Here is a 22,333-nt window from a genome sequence, read left to right on the forward strand (position 1 = left end):
ATTAAAAACATTAAATTTAGGCCCCACTAATAGTGAAATTTGACAGAATAAATAGCAAGGTGGTAGAATTAAAAATCTTAGTAGTTGAGGGATATAAATGACCATTTCTTGACTTTAGAGGTGACCCTAATCCTTTCCATTTAGTTATGGATATTTTAGACCCTTAACCCACTAAAAAATGTAGAAAGGCACGAGACATATTACAAGAAGATCCAAAAGTTCATGTAAGGACTTGCTTGCTCAAGCAAAATGAAAGAGAATGCAGAAATTTTAATTTTCCTATTGGTTTAGAGGCTACAGCTCTTATTATTAGAGATTTTGATGAAACATATACCAAGCAAGATCTTCTTGTTGAAAAAAGAGGCCAACTAAAAGAATTGATGAAATCCACAAGTCATATCTCCCTCTTCAATATCCATTCTTATTTCCTTTTTGGAAAAAATGGATATAATCTAAACATTTAGCACGAAGAAGAAAGTTTGAACTATTCATTAAAGAAAAAGACACTATCCATTAGGGAATACTTGTGTTACAGGTTAATGGACAAAGATAATGAAATTTTATTGATTCTTCATAGAAGAAGACTCTTGAAACAGTTCATTGTTGATGGGTATATAATGTTGGAAAGTCAAAGATTGGATTTCATTATAAATTATCAACATGAGCTTAGAGTGGATTTGTATCAAGGTCTCTCTTATGCTTTGACTAGAGGTGAAATTGAAGCTGCTACAATTAGACATAGGATTATCTTTCCTTCATCTTTCATAGGAAGAGCTTGATACATTATTAATAATTATCATGACACAGTGGCAATATGTAGATGGGTATGATACCAAGACATATTCACCACTCTCACACGCAATCCAACATGGCTTAATGTTAGAAGATTATGTGATAAAGTGAATTTAATCCCAAGTGATTGTTGTTTAGAATTTTTCAATTTAAATTAAACAAGATTATGAAGGTTATTAAAGATGAAAAGATTTTTGGATCAGTTAAGCAAGTATGTAATCAAAATTATTATAAACATTCAATTTATGTCTCTTAATTATTGTCTAAATCATAAACAAACTTTATTTTCTTACCAATCATTCTTCTATTCCCATTTCAATATACAATTGAGTTTCAAAAAAGAGTCTTTTGCATATTCATATTACTCTATTCTTTGAAAACAAGGATAAAATTAGCAATTCTAAAAAGGTTGATAACATCATATTTGCATAAATTCCAGACAAAGAGAAGGATCCAGTTCTTTATGATTTAGTAAGTAACTTTATGACTCATAGACCTTATAGACACGCAAATCCAAGATCTCCCTGCATAAAAGAAGGTAAATGCATCAGATACTTCCTTAAAAAGTTTTTTTGATGAAACAGTAATGAGGAGGAAAATAATCCACGCACCGTCACACGATAGAAAATAACCTACGTGTTGAAGCCAGAACTCCACGTGCCTTGCTGTTGTGTCATGCACTTTCTAAAGGTTGAAGACAATTACGTCATTTGCCATGTCATCAAACACGTCATCGATCCTACCAATCAATGAAAATTTCACCCAGTTATATTCTGACACGTGTCATCATAGCCACATCAGCCTACCCAGTTAGCCATATTTTTTGAAATTGCATTTTACCCTATACCTTTCTATATTTCCATATTGATCCCTAAACTTTTTAAAATTTCATTTTTACCCTAATTTTTTCTGAAATTTCATTGTGACGCAAAATATTTCCTCAAATTACACTTTTACCCCTTAAATTTACCTAAATTTCATTTTGACCCCCTTATTTTTAGAAATTACACTGTGACCCCTATACTTTTCTAAATTTTCATTTTTAACCCTATACTTTTTGAAATACCTGTTTCACCTCTATATCTTCCAAAATTCTTGTTTACCCTAATTTTTTCTCAAAAATGCCTCTAAGATGTAGGAGTGTGCATAAGGTTGAGAAGGAAGAAATAAGTTGTAGGATACGAGAGTTGAAATCTACTATGGAAATGCAGCAAACTCTATTAAAAAATAACAAAGAAAACCTAGAAGGAGATTCAGGAAGCAATAGTTCATCATCCACTAACAATCGCCGTTGTCCACGACAACAACAATTTCACCCTAATGACATCAAGGTAGACATTCCTGAATTCGAGAGAAAACTCTAGCTAGATGAGTTCGTAAACTGTTTACAAATTATTGAACGAGTCTTTAAATATAAGGAGATTCTAGATGCATAAAAAGTCAAGATCATCACCCTTAAACTCAAGAAACATGCTTTCATTTGGTGGGAAAACCTTAGACAAAAGCGAGAATGTGAAGGAAAGTGCAGGATTGAGATCTGGGAGAAAATGAGATGCTAGCTCACTAAGAAATTTTTGTCAGATCATTACCACCAGGATAACTTTCTCCAGTTGTAAAATCTTCGACAAATGTCTTTATCTGTTGAAGAATATATTAGAGAATTTGAACAACTCATGATGAAGTGTGACATTCAGAAGGATGAGGAGCAAATAATAGCCTGACACTTTACAGGCTTAAACACCGATATTAGCCATCTAGTCCAGCTTCAGTAGTATTGGACCTTAGATGATGTAATACGTCTAGCCATGCATGTTGAGAAGCAAATGCCCAAGAGATCCTCTTTCAAGCCTTCTTCCTCCAAGGGTTATCCAGAAGCCCGTAAGGCAAAATTTCAGCAAACTAACTCCTCAAGCAAACCATAATCTAGTGCTATGCGCAAACCATCACCCAATATTTCTAAGGAATCTAGCTCTAAAGCAATCAAATGCTTTAAATGCCAAGGATTTGGCCACATTACTGCAGATTGTCCTATCGAAAGGGTTATCACCATTAGGGAAGGACAAGATTTTGAAGCACCTGAAGAAGATGAGGAGGACGCCGAGTTCTATGGCACTAATCCTGTATATGATGAGGAGGTCACGCCTGTTGATCAGGGAGAAGCATTGGTGCTTAGATGAAGTTTGCATATAACTGTAGTCAAAGAAGAACCTTAGTTATAACGCAACATTTTTCACAATCTTCGCATAGCCCAAGGAAAAGTTTGTAATGTCATCATTGATAGTGAAAGCTGTGAAAATGTAGTATCAAACTACATGGTAGAGAAATTAAAGTTGCCAACATAAGATCATCCGCAACCTTACAAGCTTCACAGGCTTAACAAAGGGAATAAGGTAAAAGTTTCTAAACAATGCCTTGTGACCTTTTCTATTGGGAACTGATATTGTGATGAAGTTTTGTATTGTTGTTCTTATGGATGCATGCCACCTTCTCTTGAGGAAGCCATGGCAATATGATCGAGATACTATGCATAATGGGTGTGCAAACACCTATTCTTTTACGAAAGATGGTGTCAAGTTCACACTAGCGCCTCCACCGCCCGGTGAGATTAGCCAATCATCGAGGGAATCTAGCAGCTTTAAGCCATTAGTGTATTTGATGACTAAGGAGAAATTTGAGGTGTTGAAGTTTGAAGCCCAAATGATGAGCTTTATTCTGGTACTTGAGGTGAACGATGAGTCTGCCAATCCACTAAGGGTCATTCTGTTATTGTCAAATTTTTAGATGTAATATCTGATGAAATACCACCAGGGTTGCCTCCCATACAAGATATACAGTATGCCATTAACTTTGTTACAGGAGTAATCATTCTTAACAAACCTGCTTACAGGATGAGTCCTCAAGAACATGCCGAAATCCAATGGCAAGTTGAAGAGTTGTTGAAGAAAGGGTTGGTTTGAGAAAGTGTCAACCCTTATGCTGTACCTGTTCTTCTCGTACCTAAGAAAGATAGGAGTTAGAGAATCTGCATTGACTGTCAAGCTGTCAACAAGATCACTATTAAGTATCAGTTTTTGATACCTCGGCTCGATGAGATTCTAGACCAATTACATGGTGCCACTACCTTTTCAAAAATTGACCTTCGTAATAGGCACCACTAAATCAAAATTCAGCTAGGAGATGAGTAGAAGACCACTTTCAAGACTAGAGATGGCTTGTATGAGTAGAATGAGATGCCTTTTGGGTTAACAAATTCCCCTAGCACATTTATGTGCTTGATGAATTAGGTATTGAGACCCTTCATTGGTAAATTTATTATTGTGTACTTTGACGATATTCTTATTTGCAACAAGAGTCAAGAAGAACACTTAGATTACTTGCGAAAAGTCTTGCAAGCCTTGCGAGAACAAAAGCTTTATGCTAATCTCAAGAAACGCACCTTCCTAACTAGTAAAGTTGTGTTCTTGGGATACATCTTTACCACAGAGGGTGTTTGAGTTGATCCAAGCAAAGTTGCAGCCATTAATAGCTAGCCAATTCTAGAATCTATGTAGGAGGTTCGAAACTTCCACATATTAGCTTCTTTCTATAGGAGGTTCATCCATAAATTTAGTTCTATTGCTGCACCGCTTAAAGATTGCACCAAAGGAGAGAAATTTTAGTGGACAGAACAAGCTTGGAAAAGTTTTAAGGAGCTTAAGAAGAAGTTAACTGAAGCTCTAGTCCTAGCCTTCCCTAATTTTAACCAAGTATTTAAAGTTAACTGTGATGCTTCCCACGCTGGCATTGGTGTTGTCTTAAGCCAAGAAGATCATCCCATTGCCTTTTTTAGTGAGAAACTCAATGATGCCAAGCTTAGGTATTCTACCTATGATAAAGAATTTTATGTTATCGTTCGAGCTCTCTAACATTGCAGTCATTATCTCCTACACAAAGAGTTTATATTCTTTTCTAATAATAAGGCTCTCAAGTATTTGAATTCTCAATAGAAAATCAGCTATAGACATGCCTATTGGAGTGAACTCTTGCACTCTTATCCATTCCTTATCAAGCATAAGGCTAGAACTTTAAACTTCGTAGCTGATGCTCTTAGCTGTTGACATGTACTACTCATAACACTATAGACCAAAGTCATTGGATTTGACCTTATCAAAGAGTTATATCAAGATGATCTTGATTTTTGAGGAGTATCACTAGTACAGAATTACGCATATTTGATGCATATATATTTGACGGTTATTGAAAAATCCGTTGAATAAGGAAAGGCGCTAATTGGGAAAAATAATATTTGATGGTTTCAACAAAAACTGTCAAATATATGAATCAATATATTTGATTGTTATATATAAAACCATTAAAATTAAAATATAATATTTAAATTTGGAAATTTTTTAAAATTTTTTTATATAAGTTTGATGGTTATATAGTTAACTGTCAAATATAGTGAGACAATATTTGATGGTTAAACCTAATAACTGTCAAACTTATGCCATTTAAAATTGCCTTTGCCTTACTCATATCACGCGTTGCTCTGTAGAGACCAAACATGCCTGGAAATGTTCAATCTCTCTGAAATTTCTTCTCTACCCAAATGTCTCTGCTATTTCGACTTGTCTGGAAGCATTGATTTTTAAAGAACCCATTGTTCATCGTTGTGCCCTAGCTTCTTTGAGCACAGAATCACGTCCGTAATCAGAGCTTGGTGAAGAATCAGAGCCTTCCCAAGCGATCGAGCTGTTACTCTATGAAGAATCAAAGCATTCTTACGGTCTTGCTCTATCAAGTTGGTGGAATCCATTGAAGCTATTCTATTCTGCAATTTGCTGCATTGATCAAAGAAATTTTAAGGTATGTTTAAGCTATTCATTCTCTTTTTTTGTTCAAATGCTGTTTGAATTGGTGACTGTGGTAGCTGTGGTCTGTGATTGATACTTATACTAGATTGCTTGCTTTACATTGATCATTTTCTACTGTGGCTGGGTACTTAATGAAAGTGCGTTGATGTTGTTTGCTTTTCTTTCCATAGATGCATGCAAGGTGCTCGACAGAATGCCTCTAAGAAATTGAAAATCACCCAAGCACTCTTAGCTAAAAAACTTAGATTGGAATATTAATTATTATACCTAATTAGAGCAACCCTTTTTACAAATTAATAATGCAAAAATATGCTGAATGAAGATTCTCAAGTGTTATTGCCTCAATTTCTCAGTCACACGTACATATAATAGGCAATTAATCACTGAAAATAGTCAACAAGAAAGAAAAGTGCCTGAACAGTATAGTAAAAAAGAAGAATATTGCTCAAGGAGGACAAAGGAGGAAATACAAAAGGGAAGGGACTATAAAATTCTTCTCTGCCTTCCACCATTGCTTTACTCCTTCATATACCCAATTCCTTTCCATTAAGCCCATTTCTTATAAGCCTAAACGTAGCCATTGGCCCATTAGTTGACAACTCATAACCCAACCCAAGTACTTAGGCTAATCCGTTACAATTTATAATTTATAATTGGCATAAATGAGGAAGAGAGCTGGAAATATATAATATCTAATTATTTATATATATAGTATTGAGAAAAAGGTTTAGAACTTGGGGGACTTCTAAATAATGGTCAATCATAAGGCAAAATGATTTATGATTATCTCGGCATCTGAAGGCATAAAGTATATGTAAACAAAATAATTATTTTCAAGAAATTTCACACGGAATATGGCCTATATATCTATGAATCTAGCCTATATATATATATATATATATATCAAAATTAACGTTTATTTAAAGTATCTCTTTCAAGGCATATCTATGAGTGTAGCTTATGTATCTACTGTTATTAGAATCCAAAGATGAGATATCATTATTTAGTAGTTCTTTAATTCCTATGTCAAGATAAAAATCAAGATTCATTGAAAAGAAGAAAAAAAACAGAAAGGATACTGTTCTTGAAGTATTCCATTGGGCATAGATATATTTTGATTTACTGCTATTGGAATCCAAAAATATAGTAGAAAAATACATGCTTGTGAACATGACACTAGCTAGATGTTTGGCATTTTTTTGGCTTAACCATCGTGTAAGAGAATAAAAATATTTCACATTTATTTTTTTATTTGTTATATTTAATGTGTTTTCTCAATTTTATTAACTATTTCAATTTGTTATATATTCTTTACAATTGTTAATTATTTTAGGGATCATTGGATGCTAATTGCCCTTGATCCGGTTGAAGAAAAATATGAGAAATTGGCCATCTATTACTTGTGTTCTGCTGGCGGACAACCGGATAATCACAAAGATATGATGGAATTAATCAACAAGTAAGTGCATTAATTAAGTTCATACTTGTATTTTTTGATATTTCAAACTTACTAACTTCTGTGTTTTTAGGGTTATGTTTTTGTACCGCACGAATGAATCTTTAACTGTCCCTAGGGTCAAACCATTTGACCAATTGTTCACATGGACAGTAATAAGGGTACGTGTTTAAACATTAATTGTTCAAGTATTTATTAATGATTATTCAATAATTTAATATATTTCGTTTGTTTTGTTTTTAAAGTACCCGTGTCAAAGACCAGATTCAGTGGACTGTGGATATTGCGTGATGAGATTCATTAGGGACATTATCACTCACGCCAAGACTTCAATCCCTACCAAGGTTCATATTTAATTTAAATATACGTTTTATATATGGTAAAATTTCATTAGTTAGCTAATTAACTTTGATATGGTTATAATTTAAATTGTAGTATTATGATGATGCTTATTGTGAAGAATTTAGGGATGCTCACATCAATGAAGTGGTGGAAGAGTGGTGCCAACATATATTTCAACTTTGGATCATGCAAAATTCACGCATTTAGTGAGTGCACATTTGGAGCTTGAAGGCAAAAAGAATGTGGCTTAGGATAGAATTATTGTTTCATTTTTTAGGATAGAATTGTGATTTAGGATTAAGATTTACAACTTTAATTTTTTGTTTATAATTAATGTGATTGTGTATATATGCTTATATATATATATGTACATGTTCTTTTAATTCTGAAAGAATATTGCTGATGATAATATATATTTGCCGGATTGTATGGATTATGAAATAATGTCAATTCTGTTGCAAGGAGGCTGCTTAAATGCAGCTGCCACATTAAAAAAAAATTCTAGAACATATTTGACAGTTATTTTGATAACCGTCAAATATGTTAATATATTTGACGGTTATTCAGTATAACCGTCAAATATATACATAAATATTTGATGGTTCTAACATCTAACCGTCAAATATGGCGTTGTTTTTTCAGTCAAAGTAAGTTCTTGTACCTTATACTTGACAGTTATTTAGAACCGTCAAGTATAATATCACATATTTGACAATTAAAGTACGTATGGGAAGCAATTGCAAATTAACCTTTCCACCAGTTTTACAAACACGATGGGTTTCTATTCTGAGGCAAAACCTTATGTATTCTATAGGGTTCCTTGAGAAAAGCCATAATTTGGGAAGCACATGATGGTGGATTAGTTGGACATTCTGGATGAGATAAAACAGTTGACCTAGTGAAGGAGAACTTTTACTGGCCTTGACTTGAACGGGATATCAACAGACATATACAGAGATGCAAAATTTTCTACTTGGCAAAATCCAAAGGTCAGAATACTGGGTTATACATGCCTTTGCCAATTCCATAAACACCTTGGGAAGATGTGAGCATGGATTTTGTTCTAGATTTACCATGGACTCAGAGGTAAAAAGATTCTGTTATGGTAGTTGTGGATCGTTTTTCAAGAATGGCCCATTTTATTCCATACCAGAAGACCAATAATGCTGTTCAAGTAGCAAACTTGTACTTTAAAGAGATTGTTCGTTTACATGGCATTCCCAAGACTATCACTTCTAATCATGATGTGAAGTTTCTTAGCCTTTTTTGATGGATGCTATGGAAGAAGATGGGAACTAAGCTCCAGTTTAGTAGCGCTAGTCATCCCACATAGACGGTCAAACTGAAGCTGTAAACAGGATCCTTGGTAATCTTCTTCATAGTTTTATGGGAAAGAATTTGAAGTAGTGGAATCTTATTCTTGCTCAAGTTGAATTTTCCTACAATAACTTTGTTAATGAAGCAACTAGGAAGTGTTCGTTCGAAGTTTTTTATGACACTCATCCCCTTAGTTCGCTAGACTTAACCCCTTCACTTGATAAGTAGTAATATAGCTCTGATACTGACCAAAGGGCTAAGGACATTAGGAAGTTGCATAAGCAAGTTTGCGAGTGAATTTAAAAGCAAAATTTGAGATACAAGGCTCAATATGACAAGCATTGGAGACTGCAGACTTTTAAGGTAAGAGATTTGGATTGGATACATCTATGAAAGGAACGATTTTCTAAATAGCCAAACACCAAGTTGTCCCCAAGAGTTGATGGTCCATTCAAGATTGTACAAAAGATCAATAACAATGCTTATAAGGTGGAATTGCCAAGTTCTTATGGAGTGTCTGCCACTTTCAATATTGTTGATCTATCTCCTTACATTGATGATAATGATGAATTTGACTCGAGGGTGATTTTCGCTCAATATGGGGAAGATGAAATAGAAGCCTGAACATAACTCACCTGAACGTAACCCATGTAACTCCTCCATTGATAACCTTGAATGCCCATAATTCTCTTTGTAACTTTTCTTGGTTAATAAACACATGTAATAGCTTTTATAATAGCTGAAACTCCTTTTTCAGCATTTAAGTCTTTGGGTTCTAAGGTTTAGTAAAAATAGTCATGGCATTTCCTTTGTACGACATCAAATTGGTGAATAAATAGAGAACTTTGTTCAAAGAGTAGCTTCTGTGCCAATAACAGACCTGTGTTTATGATTAATAAAAAGTAAATATTACCTATAAGTTCATTTATACAAAGCAAATCACATATAATTTCTTTAAAATTTTTCTTTACCCCTTCTAAAAAATTCTCATTTTGACGCCATCCCAAAAAAATGCATTATTTTTTAAAAACACAGAACATACATACATACATACATACATACATACATACATACATATATATATCTCTGTCTCTCTAAAAGTATGTTTTTCTATTATATTGGTTATAAAAATAGACTAGTCCTTTAATAATTAATTTCAATTAATTTTATTTTTTATATTAATTTAATAAATATTTATAATTATATTTTTATAAAATTTTAATATTAATATTTGGCTAAAATTTGTCCCCACTAATTAAACTTTTTGGTAGGCATGTACAAGACTTACCCGATAGGATTTCAACCTAACCCCGAAATTTAGTCTTTTTCATGAAAATGACTGAGTTAAGCAACTCATAGTCCGATTTGATCCTAGCATAACCTGAAGCTAAACAAGATTGGACTACTCCAATCAGACTAGGAGACTGGTCTTAGTCTTGTCCAGCATTTCACTTTGTTTTTTTCCTTTTTTATCTATGAGAGGTAGCAATTCAATAAACATAATAAAATTACTTATATTCATATAAAATTTATCACAACAACAATAATTATAAATTTACAATAATTTTTAACAACAATAACAAAAATTATTTTAGTTATAATACAAATAATTCAAATTAAACAACCTTCAATAGCATTGAACAACCTTTAACATGTTTAAAGTCCATTACACCATTTCAGTTACAATACAAAGAATTTAAATTAAACAACCATCAACAACCTTCAACATGTCTAAAGTCCATTACACCAAATTAGCAAAAAATTTCACCAATAAAAGGAGAGGATTGAAGTTGATCAATGCTAAAATTTTGTTCAATATTCATGACTTCACAAGTATAAAACACAAAAATGTTAATTATTATTATAAATTAACTTATTGTAATAATAATTAATAAATTAATTATAATTATATTAAATAAATTTATAGGACCGGATTGGATTAAGTGGTCTAGATGCGCAGTATCTTGTCCAGTCCAATCAAAAAAATGAGTTTGGTCTTTTTGGTCCTGAAAGACCAATTTTTATTTGGATCAAACAGGATCAGGTTTATCTCAAATTGAACTGGATTGGATCAGAGCATATTAGAGAACTTTTGCCCAACCCTACTTTTTAGGTCCATCGCTGAATGTGAGCCAGTTTATGTGTGTATGTGGGTCTCACCCCACCCTCCTCCCTTCTCCTATTAAATTTTAACAATTTAGAAATATTTTAATTTTTATTTTTATTTTATATCTATGAAAATAAAAAAATTACAATTTTTTTATTAAAGCTATTAGACAATTCAAATTTAATATAAGTGGTTCAAATTTAATATTAATCTTTTTATAATTTTAATATTAAATCTGCACTGCTTAGAGTATATTTGGATACTCAATTTATAAAAATTTAAAAAAATAATCTAATCACCAATCTAAACTTTTCAAATTTAATATTGATTTTTTATAATTTTAAAATTAAATATGCACTGTTTAGAATATATTTAGATAGTTACTTTAAAAAATTATTAAAAAATTTGGACTACCTATGTTGAATCTAGATTGCCTAAATTAGTAATGAAAATATACTCTCTCTAATCTTTATAGAATACTTTCAATCACTTCACGTATATTAAAAAAATTATATGTTTTTCTTAATATCATAAAAAAGTGAAATGTGCTTTCTATTGTAATAAGAGTGGTGTGTTAAAAAGACAAGCCCTACATTGCTCACATAAAAGAAGATGCAAGGGTATAACTACCAAGGAGTGAAAGTACGTGGCTAGTAAATGGGCTTAGAGAAAAAATGGACCCGTACTCATGAGACAGGCCTACGCAAGCAATTGCAATTGAAAACAACTAATTTGCCCCTTGTGCATGAGTTAAAGAGGCACTTAATTCTTTTTACTGGATTACTTTTTGTGAAAATTAAATAGTTATTTATTTAAATTTTCTTACCAAAAAACCGTGTATTTTGACTATTTGAAATTTGAATCTCAACCTTAACGGTTTTCTAGGCTTTAAACGCATTACTAAAATTGATTTTATTAAATGGATTTTGTCAGCGTTGTTGGTCCCCAACAAATCTAGACAAGTGCTTAATGGGAAATTATACACATTTATGGAGGCTTAATCTAGCATTTAGTCCCAATGTTCATGTCGTGGCCTATATATAGGCTTGCATGCGAACAAAACTATTTTTGCCTAGCTCTTGAGTTTTTGAGTTGATTCTTTCATCCTCCTTGTATGCTGTGTTGCTGTGTTGCTGTGTTGCCTGAGTTACTTTCTTGTTAGTGTCTGCTGTTCTATTTCCTTTCTTGTTTGCAAGACAAGTTTGTTTAATCTTAGAGAGTTGCTAGTCTATCATACCAATATGCTGGAATAGTTTTTAAGAACAATGTCCTTTAGCACGACTCAAGCTTTAATTTCCTATCCATCATTGACACTTTCATTTTTATCTTTACTTTTAAATAATAATATAACTACATTAGATACTTTCATACTAATCAAGAAGAGGTAAAATTGAAAATAGTAGTTCAATTATTGCAAAGTGTCATATATTTTAGACCAAAAATTACTTATAGAAGGTGTCTTATAAATAGGACTGGAGGGAGTATTTATTAAATTTTTTATATTTTTTAATATATATACATATATATATATTATTTATTTAATTTGGATGGTTGATATTTAATAGGAGGTGGGAGGAGCAAAGCCAAGTGCATTTTTGTGTGCAAGTGGTGTAAAGAAGTAGAGAATAGATGTGTAAAGAAAGAATTAAGTTGGAGAATGTATATATAGAGTCAGTATGTGAATATTATTAATTATATCGTAGAAAATTTTCTTAAATCTTTCTTTCACTGTATCATGTTTTATGCATCAATCCATAACCAAAAAAATAAATTATAGCAAGTTTATTGTTTTAGCAATGGATTTGATTCAAAGGCGAGACTTCATGCGTGAAGAGAGTATAGTGAAGGCCAATGTTTCAAAAGTTAATTTCCATAATTAACCTATTAGATTGATGGTCAAACCAGTCACACAATAATTAAATAAAAATAATATTAAACATAATATATATATATATATATAATAAGTTTATAATTACGTTTAATTGTCAACATAATTACACAGCAATATGCGAAATTTCCAATAAATAACACCATGATTACAAATCATCTGGAAATCAATTGGGCTTTTTGACATGGTCAATTTTTTAAAATTTTTAAGCTTTTTAAAAAATAGTAAAAATGGCAAGCATGTGAAGCTTGGGAAGTTAGAGAAATGCCATCAGGCAGCATGAATATTAATAAATAATACCATATATGTAACTGATCAGGCCGTGCATGGATGTGATCAAAATTTAATAATTCCTTTTCATGTTTGTAATGTATGTGGAATTTTTTTTCCAACCAATTTTTACCAGAATTTTCAATTAAAAGGAATGCATGTTTAAGATGTGTTTATTAAATTCGGTATTAATATCAATAAATCAATAAAATATAAAAAAAAGTGTGCAAAGCACATATTTGCAAATTGGTTGAATGTCAATCATAGTTATCCCACAGCCCATTCTAGTTCTCTAATGAATAAATATTGGAAGTATATATTTCACCAAAAAAAAAAACTACGCTTTCTGTTGTGCAAATTATATATTAAAAAAAAAACTCGACTAATAAAAAATTCAATTAATTAAACCAAACAACCTAAACCTCACACACATTTCTTGCTGACAAAGAAACTAAAACTCAACCATGTGTAGCAATTGCCCTCACAATAGCTTATATAAGAAAACACCCACATGAGAAAACCACTTATTGCATGCGATCTATGTTTACGATTTGTATGAAGTGTGTATATATATACGCATATATAATAGGAGAGGCTAAGATTGAACCAAGGAGGCAACAATGGCTAAACCATAATCTATATCCTAAAAATAACAACACTCTCTCGTACCACTAATTCAGCTCACTCTTCATTCTATCCTCTTTTTCATCTTCATCACCAATATGCTTGCATCAAAAATTTCATACTTCATCTCTGAAAAGCACAAACTAAACTACAACAATAATAATGACTATGTCCATTAATTGTGTCATATAGAGAGATTATGGCATCTTCATATTCAAATCAAAAGCCAATGTCAACGCCCTCTACCACCCGACCACCACAGGGGGTCAAGTTCGGGCGTCGAACTTCCAGTGGCAAGATTGTCAGCCTCTCTCGGGACGACGACATTGACGTTAGTAGCGACGTCGCTGGCCAAAATGACTACATCAATTACACAGTCATGATGCCGCCCACGCCTGACAACCAACCTGGCACCTCCGATTCCAAGCCCGATGGTACCGGCTCTTCTTATGCAATGTCTAGGTTCTCGTCTGAGTCTCAGTCAAATCGAGGTGGTAGCGAAGGTGAGAGTGTGGCCAAGTTTGATAGAAGAGTGTCGGTGTTAAATTCTGTGAACAATAAGTCGATGCTCTTGAGGAGTCAAACTCAAGATTTTGATCACAATCGATGGTTGTTCGAGACAAAAGGGACGTATGGGATTGGGAATGCGTATTGGCAGGATGATGAGTATGGAGAAGATACTGGAATGAGCATGTCGGATTTCATGGACAAACCTTGGAAGCCTCTCACTAGAAAAGTCAGTGTTCCAGGAGGTGTACTTAGCCCTTACAGGTAAATTAACCAAATGCCTTTTTATTAATTTACATGATAGTTCATTATCGAAACATATAATTTTTCCCAATTGTGCAACTTCACTGAAATATTAGTAGGTATAGAACAAAATTGTATGTAGGTCTATTTAGTATGATCACAATAGCAAAGCTATGTAGAATATCTGTTATGAAAATACTCGGTTCTTTGACTCTTCTAATTGATTGAACATTTAGGTTTACTATTTGCTCTTATTTTCATGCATGGTGATCGTATATTATTCCAGGTTTAATGTTCAGATTTCTTCCATTGAAACAGGGTATTGGTTGTGATCCGTATGGTCGTGTTATTTTTCTTCTTAGGATGGCGCTGTAGGAACCCAAATCACGACGCCATGTGGCTTTGGGGAACTTCAATTGTGTGTGAGATCTGGTTTGCTTTCTCTTGGCTTCTCGATATCCTTCCCAAGCTAAACCCTATTAATAGAAGCACTGACCTAGAGGCTTTAAAGGATAAGTTCGAACAACCTTCGCCATCAAATCCCTCTGGCCGATCGGACTTACCCGGTGTCGATCTTTTTGTTTCAACCGCCGACCCTGAAAAGGAACCACCTCTCGTCACCGCCAACACCATCCTTTCAATTCTCGCCGCTGACTATCCAATCGAGAAACTCAGTGCCTATATTTCTGATGATGGTGGTGCTATACTCACATTCGAAGCCATGGCTGAAGCTGCTAAATTTGCCGAGGTGCGTTTAAAGTTGATTTTGTAATCTTAGACAATTGGGGAGTGCAATGTGAAATCTGAACAGCAATGCCATATGCTTGTAAAAATTCCTATAAGAACATAATTTTACTCTCTCTCTCTCTCTCATAAAAAATTCTCTTCTGTGGTAGGGCTAGATTTGAATCATTTCAATAGTTTGACATTGTGTGAGACCAACATACATTGGTCTGCCATTGTGTTTTTTACATTATGCATATTTCTCTTTAAAGTTCAAACATTCGAATACTCAAATACTGTCGAGTTACCTATCTTTGATTACAATAAGTCCCACATTATCTCTTTTTTGAGTTCCCTGAGGTAAAGTGTGCCAAACAATGAGAATTAATAATCAAATAGAGAGGACTTGGTTTCTTGTGATTTCTCTCCAATTTAAAGGGAATGTTTTACGAATTCAAAACATGCTATAAGATGAATTTTGATACCACCATGATGAATTAATCCCTTTGTTTTTGTTATGTGCAAACAGATTTGGGTACCCTTTTGTCGGAAACACGCTATTGAGCCTAGAAATCCTGACGCTTATTTCAGCTTAAAAACTGACCCTACGAAGAACAAGAAAAAACATGACTTCGTCAAGGATCGTAGATGGATCAAGAGGGAGTATGATGAATTCAAGGTCAGGATCAATGGGCTTTCGGAGGTGATCCGCAAACGAAGTGAAATGTACAACTCTAAAGAGGAGATAAAGGAAAGACAAATAGTTAGGGAGAATAACGATGGAAAATTGCTACCAGATCAGCCCATCAATGTCACAAAGGCTACATGGATGGCTGATGGCACTCATTGGCCAGGAACTTGGTTCAATTCTACAACTGACCATGCCAAGGGTGACCATGCTGGAATCTTGCAAGTACTCTAGATATACACACACACATAATCTTGCTTTTCGAGTGTGAATTTATAAAGGAAGACAATGAAGATACTCACTTTGATCTTTGGAGCATGAACACTTAAAAGAAAAACATGTTTATGCTTGACAAATGTTAGAGATATTCTAATCAAGCATCATTCTATACCTAAATTAGAACAGAGAATGCTTTAGATTTTGTCATAGCTTAAAGTTTTCATGCATTCTAGATTAACACATTATGTGACCATTCTTACAATTAATTCCTAATCCCAAGTCGTATTCATATTTGTTACTTGTAGATAATGTGTAAGGTCCCAGAATTTGATCCAGTGATGGGTACTGTAGATGAAAAGAAATTGGACTTCACAGGTGTAGACATTAGAATCCCTATGTTTGCCTATGTTTCCAGAGAAAAACGACCAGGATATGATCATAACAAGAAAGCAGGAGCCATGAATGCCTTAGTTCGAGCCTCAGCTATATTGTCCAACGGACCCTTCATTCTCAATTTGGACTGTGACCATTATTTCTACAACAGCAAGGCTATAAGGGAGGGAATGTGCTTCATGATGGATCGTGGTGGTGATCGCATATGTTACATACAGTTTCCTCAAAGGTTTGACGGTGTTGATCCCTCTGATCGATATGCAAATAATAATACAGTCTTCTTTGATGGTAAGACCCTAATCTTCTCTCTCTCTCTCTCTCTATATATATATATATATTCTTTAAATTAATGCAAGTTTTACTAGATAATAGTTGTAATAGCTAGTGAAATCATTTCAAGAACAAAGTGACAAAATCTGTGCTCGTTTTGTAATATCTACTTTGATATTATATTAGTAGTAGCTTGTAAGCTATATATGACCTTCTATCCTAATTTTTTCCAACATCTTACAGTAAGCATAATAGTTTTAAGACATAAAGGTTATTAATTAAAAGGAAAAGTTGACTCATGTGTAATGGGTGATAAATAATTTTCCAGATAGCAAGATATCAAGTTTTAATCTAGTTTCAATTTAAGATAGGACGGAAGACTAGCATTTGTTAAGTATAAACATTTTAATTATCAAAAGTATTGATTGTAAAAAATAAGTTTTGAATGATCCAAAATTCATCAAGGACCAAATTGAAGTTATCCTTCTTCAACAATTTATTCGTAAATAAATTTGACATTTTACGCAACTCAACAGGAAATATGCGGGCATTAGATGGTCTGCAAGGTCCAATGTATGTTGGGACAGGTTGCATGTTTCGGAGGTATGCACTTTATGGATTTGAACCGCCAAGATTCTATGAGCATACTGGTGTGTTTGGGAGAGTAAAAACCAAGGTAAATCGAGATGTACTACAGGCACGATCACGAGTAGATGATGAACGTCAACCTCTAAACTCTGATTCGGAGGAAGATATGGGACTTCCTAAGAAGTTTGGTAATTCTACTATGTTCACAGATTCCATACCTGTGGCTGAATTCCAAGGCCGACCACTAGCTGATCACAAATCTGTTAAGAATGGTAGACCTCCAGGATCGTTACTCAAGCCGCGGCCACCTTTGGATGCACCCACTGTTGCTGAAGCCATTGCTGTCATCTCTTGCTGGTACCACTATATGCTAACTAGTCTCTTTCCTAGTCTTTCATTTAACATTCCATGAAAAAATATGTTTAATGTTATGTTCATATATTGATGATGTTGCACTTGTCTATGCATTTTAATTTGACTACATAGTTTTAATGGCATACTCGTAGGTACGAGGACAAAAGTGAATGGGGGGATAGGGTGGGTTGGATTTATGGGTCAGTGACAGAGGATGTGGTGACTGGCTATAGGATGCACAATCGTGGGTGGCGGTCTATTTATTGCATCACAAATCGAGATGCTTTTCGTGGCACAGCTCCAATCAATCTGACTGATCGGCTTCATCAAGCTTTAAGATGGGCTACTGGTTCTGTAGAAATCTTCTTCTCTAAAAACAATGCCATTTTCGGAAGCAAGCGCCTGAAGTTCTCACAAAGAGTTGCATACCTCAACGTGGGCATATACCCCTTCACTTCCATCTTCTTAGTGGTGTATTGCTTCCTCCCTGCATTGTGCCTCTTTACCAATAACTTCATAGTTCCAGGCCTAAATGTAGCCTTCCTTTTGTATCTTCTCGCCATCACTCTCTGCCTCGTGCTAATCTCACTTCTTGAAGTTAAATGGTCAGGCATTGCCCTTGAGGAATTTTGGCGTAACGAGCAGTTTTGGGTCATTGGTGGTTCTAGTGCTCACCTCGCTGCAGTGCTACAAGGTCTGCTAAAAGTCATTGCAGGCATTGAGATTTCCTTCACTTTAACATCTAAATCAGCCGCAGATGAAGATGAAGACATCTACGCTGATCTTTACATCGTGAAATGGACAAGTCTATTCATTGTGCCACTAACCATTATACTGACCAACATCATAGCCATGGTAATAGGATGCGCAAGGACTATATACAGTGTGATACCACAGTGGAATAGGTTGTTTGGAGGATTGTTCTTTAGCTTATGGGTTTTGGTTCACATGTACCCTTTTGCCAAAGGTTTAATGGGTAAGAGAGGAAGGGTGCCCACAATACTTCTAGTATGGCTAGGGCTGCTTTCCATTATAATTTCATTGATCTGGGTTGCAGTCACTGCAGCAGGTGCCAATAGTACTGATCAAGTTGGAGGAGGCAATGTTGAAATATGATGACGACTAGGGAAAATGAATTTTAGAAACATCTTTATATATGTACATACGTACGTACGTATGTATAGCATGAAAACTTATAAAGTCCATTGCGTTTATTATCAGGTTCTTCAATAAGCACATTACACCCAGAATATATCAAATATAGTAGTATATGATTGGGAAGTTAACTAGTTGTCTGGTCCTTGATTGGGAAGTTAACTAGTTGTCTGGTCCTTGATTAACAAGAGTATTGTATATATGTAAGTGGTTGGGGAGGAAATTCTAATTCTAATTATATATATATTGACAGCTGTGAGCTTGAGAGAATTTCTTGTTTAGTTTGAAATTAAATTTAAAGCAAATCATAATTAACAATAATACATCTCATGTTAAAAAATGTGTCAAATATTATTACACATATTGAGGAAAACAATAAAATATGCAACACGCAAGAAAAAACTGCAAAATTGACTAAATTGACAAATGAATCTAATCCAAGTTCAATTCATTCAAAGAAAAAAGAGAAAAGAATCTACATAACTGTTAATCAGTCGTCACTTGTAGGCACTAGAAAACGACACAAAGGACATTTTCTGGTGCAGCCAATCAACAATACAAAGTTCGTGAAACAAATGCGAGCAAGGCATATGAATAGCTTCTGATCCGTCTTTGAAATCTTCCAAACCAAACTGCTCAGTTTCTTAACTCTTTGTTCTTCTTCTTCAACCTTCACAGTATTCTATCCCTCAATAAATGATTTACTCGCAAGCACTGGTACAAGACTTTGATTCTCCACAACTTGAACTGGATGAGAATATTGACAGTGCCAAGTTTTAGAGACTTCAATAACCACAGCCGTGAACAAGATCTTCTGGTTTTTATGAATGTTATTAGCCATGTTTCTTGCAGAATCCAAGATCTTTGTTGCCATGGAGATGCTTGCCAAGGAATTCAGGAATACCAAAATGAGAAGGAATGAGGTTTGCCAATTTATCTATTGACTGCTTTGAGATGTTGAAGAAGTCATGTCTTGTGGAATTTATATTAACAATGCTTGAGCTCTCAACTTGTGTAGGATCCAACATAATTTCCAGTTCCATACTGATTTAGAGGCTGTGATGTTGAAGTATTGATCATCATCATCATTAGGAGGATCAATATAATGGGAACATCTAGGAATAATTGTGTTTAGTGGATAAACTCCACAATTATATCTAACCTTAACATGAGAAGACTCACTGCTTTTATCTGAACTAAAAAAAATGTGGAAGGAAATCTAAGAAAATTGTTGAAACTTGAAAAGAAATAGGGTTAATGATGGAAAGTTGAGGAAGAAAATTTTGCAGTGTTTAATTCATAAAGAGTGATGAGAGGAGGAGGTCAAGCAGGAATAGGAGACCAATAAGATTTTGAAATTTTTAAAAGATTGACATGAAATATATGGATAAATTTGATTTATAAAGGGATAGATAAATAATCAGCAGAAAAGAACTGAAACAGTAATGATATAAAATTAATTAAATCAAGCGAATTTGATATATATTTTTTAAAAAAGATAAATTGTTAGATTTAAACAAATTAAAGTATGAGAGATTTTGATTAATATAGTTGATGGTTTTTTCTATATCTAAGACATTTTTTTCGCTTTCATTATACTTTATATATTACAAGGAAAAAATAGTATAAATATTTATTAATGCGGAAGTCGGGATTAAGGGATAAAACTAAGTTATAATTTAACTATTATTTAATTTCTTGATAAAAAAATTTGTTTGAATATTGGACATTTCTTCGAGAAAATAATATTTATTACTTAAAATAATGTATAACAAACAAATATTGTAGTACTCAGTTAATTTACACAGTATATCAATTGAATTTTTCAAATTACTTTTCAATTACATATAGTTTATTAAAATATTATAATATAAAAGAAGACTCACATCTAAAGAATAAAAGATAGATTATAGATATATAAGTTTAGAACATATCTAACCAAATGACTTAAGTTATTTTAATAGAGTATATTATTCTTAAGCATATTTAATATAAGAAATCTAACATGATATCAAAGCTATTCAATTGGTGGACCAAAAAAAGAAAGAGAAAAAAAAAGAAAAAAGAAAATAATGAAAGATGAAAAGAAATATAACAAGACATTAAAAAAAATAGAGAGAGAATAAGAAATTAAATAGATCTAAGATCTTTAAAACTAAAAAAAAAAAAAAAGCATAAGTTCAAGCAAGAAGAAGGAAAAAATGAAAAATGAAAAAAGAAAAAAGTAATAGAGAGAATATTACAATATAAAAGAAGTTTCATATCTAAAGAATAGAATATGGATCATAGATATGTAAGTTTAGGACAAATCTATTCAAATGACTTAAGCTATTTTAATAGAGCACACTATCCTTAATATAAGAAATTTAACATAGTTTACTAATTGATTAAGATCAATTTTGTTATTTTTTAAATTAAAATTTAAAGATAAAAATCATATTCAAAGTTATCAATGGAGATAATAAGCATTTAGAGATAGAACCAATGAATTTTAGGATGTAAACTTCATCAGTTTGTTTCTTTGAGATAAATAAGAATGCAATTTTGTTCTCAACATATGAATCCGACTTATCAGTTTAATTGAAATTATCACAATAAATTTGAAACTTGGAAAATTTGAATTTATAATGTATTTTTGTCTGAATTTTGATCTTTTTATTTGATAGGCAATTAACAATGTTAAATCAAAATTTAATTTATATCAATCATGGTTTATAAATCATGGACCGTGCATATTATTATTCAATTTTTATTGCTCGATAATATTTTTTTATTAAAGACAATCATGTTCGAAGTACCATTAGATGCAAAATATAAGTATCTTTCCCAACAAAAATTTGAATATTAATTCATCACGATATAAATGTCTAGCTTTTTTTGCTAATAGAAACATGAGAAATCAAATCATTCCTAATTTTACAGGGGAAAAAAAATTCAGTTCGTAATTAGTACCAATGTATATAATAATCAATTCAATTTGACAAATAATTATTACTTCCTCTGTTTAAAAATATAAGGAATTTTTAGCCGAATCTCATCTCTCAATAAAATAGTTATCTACTTTCAAACTAACCCTGTCTTTCCATATTTACCCCTATTAAACACCCTATAATAAATATAAAATTATTATTAATAAGGGTACTTTTAGAAAAAAGGTAATGATTATACCTTAAAGATTAAAAATGCCTTACATTTTTTAATATCCAATTCCTTAACGGAGGGAATATTTTTTATTGTTGGAATCCAAATAGCTTTAATCATGCCTTGAAAAAAAAAAGATTATGTAAATTGAAGTTACAGTAAAATTGATTTAGTATGATGTGATTTATGTTTGAATATTTAAAAAGAAATCAGTTTAACAAATCAAAACTATTTTGAATGAAATAATTTAAAATTATATGTATAACAATGGAAATGGCATGAATTTTATAATATATTTGTGTGTGTTTTAAGTTAAAATTTTAAAAATAAAAAAGAGTTTATATATAATTAAGATTCTACAAAGCTATAGTAAATGGATAAATAAGCATTTTAGTATGAAAAT

The 22,333-nt window shown here is 32.8% G+C and overlaps 1 protein-coding gene across 1 annotated transcript; it reads left to right on the forward strand.

Moving 5' to 3' along the window:
* Window positions 1-13,878: 13,878 nt before the first annotated feature.
* On the forward strand, window positions 13,879-18,920 carry LOC129315327 (cellulose synthase-like protein D1). Its single transcript, XM_054958949.1, has 6 exons — window positions 13,879-14,420; window positions 14,718-15,147; window positions 15,652-16,035; window positions 16,335-16,710; window positions 17,229-17,637; window positions 17,787-18,920. Exons 1-6 carry the CDS (start codon window positions 13,879-13,881, stop codon window positions 18,748-18,750), a joined length of 3,105 nt encoding a protein of 1,034 aa, XP_054814924.1. The 3' UTR covers window positions 18,751-18,920.
* Window positions 18,921-22,333: the final 3,413 nt, after the last annotated feature.

Source organism: Prosopis cineraria, unplaced genomic scaffold (assembly GCF_029017545.1).
Source record: "Prosopis cineraria cultivar Desert tree isolate PC_DT_omini unplaced genomic scaffold, ASM2901754v1 PC7, whole genome shotgun sequence".
In the NCBI taxonomy this organism is placed as follows: Eukaryota; Viridiplantae; Streptophyta; class Magnoliopsida; order Fabales; family Fabaceae; genus Prosopis; species Prosopis cineraria.

Bases quoted from the DNA above. Each gene is read 5' to 3' on its own strand.
- LOC129315327 (XM_054958949.1), top strand. From the start codon at position 13,879: ATGTCAACGCCCTCTACCACCCGACCACCACAGGGGGTCAAGTTCGGG. The intron at 14,421-14,717 runs GTAAATTAACCA...CCATTGAAACAG, and splicing joins GGTGTACTTAGCCCTTACAG to GGTATTGGTTGTGATCCGTA. The intron at 17,638-17,786 runs GTACCACTATAT...GCATACTCGTAG, and splicing joins ATTGCTGTCATCTCTTGCTG to GTACGAGGACAAAAGTGAAT.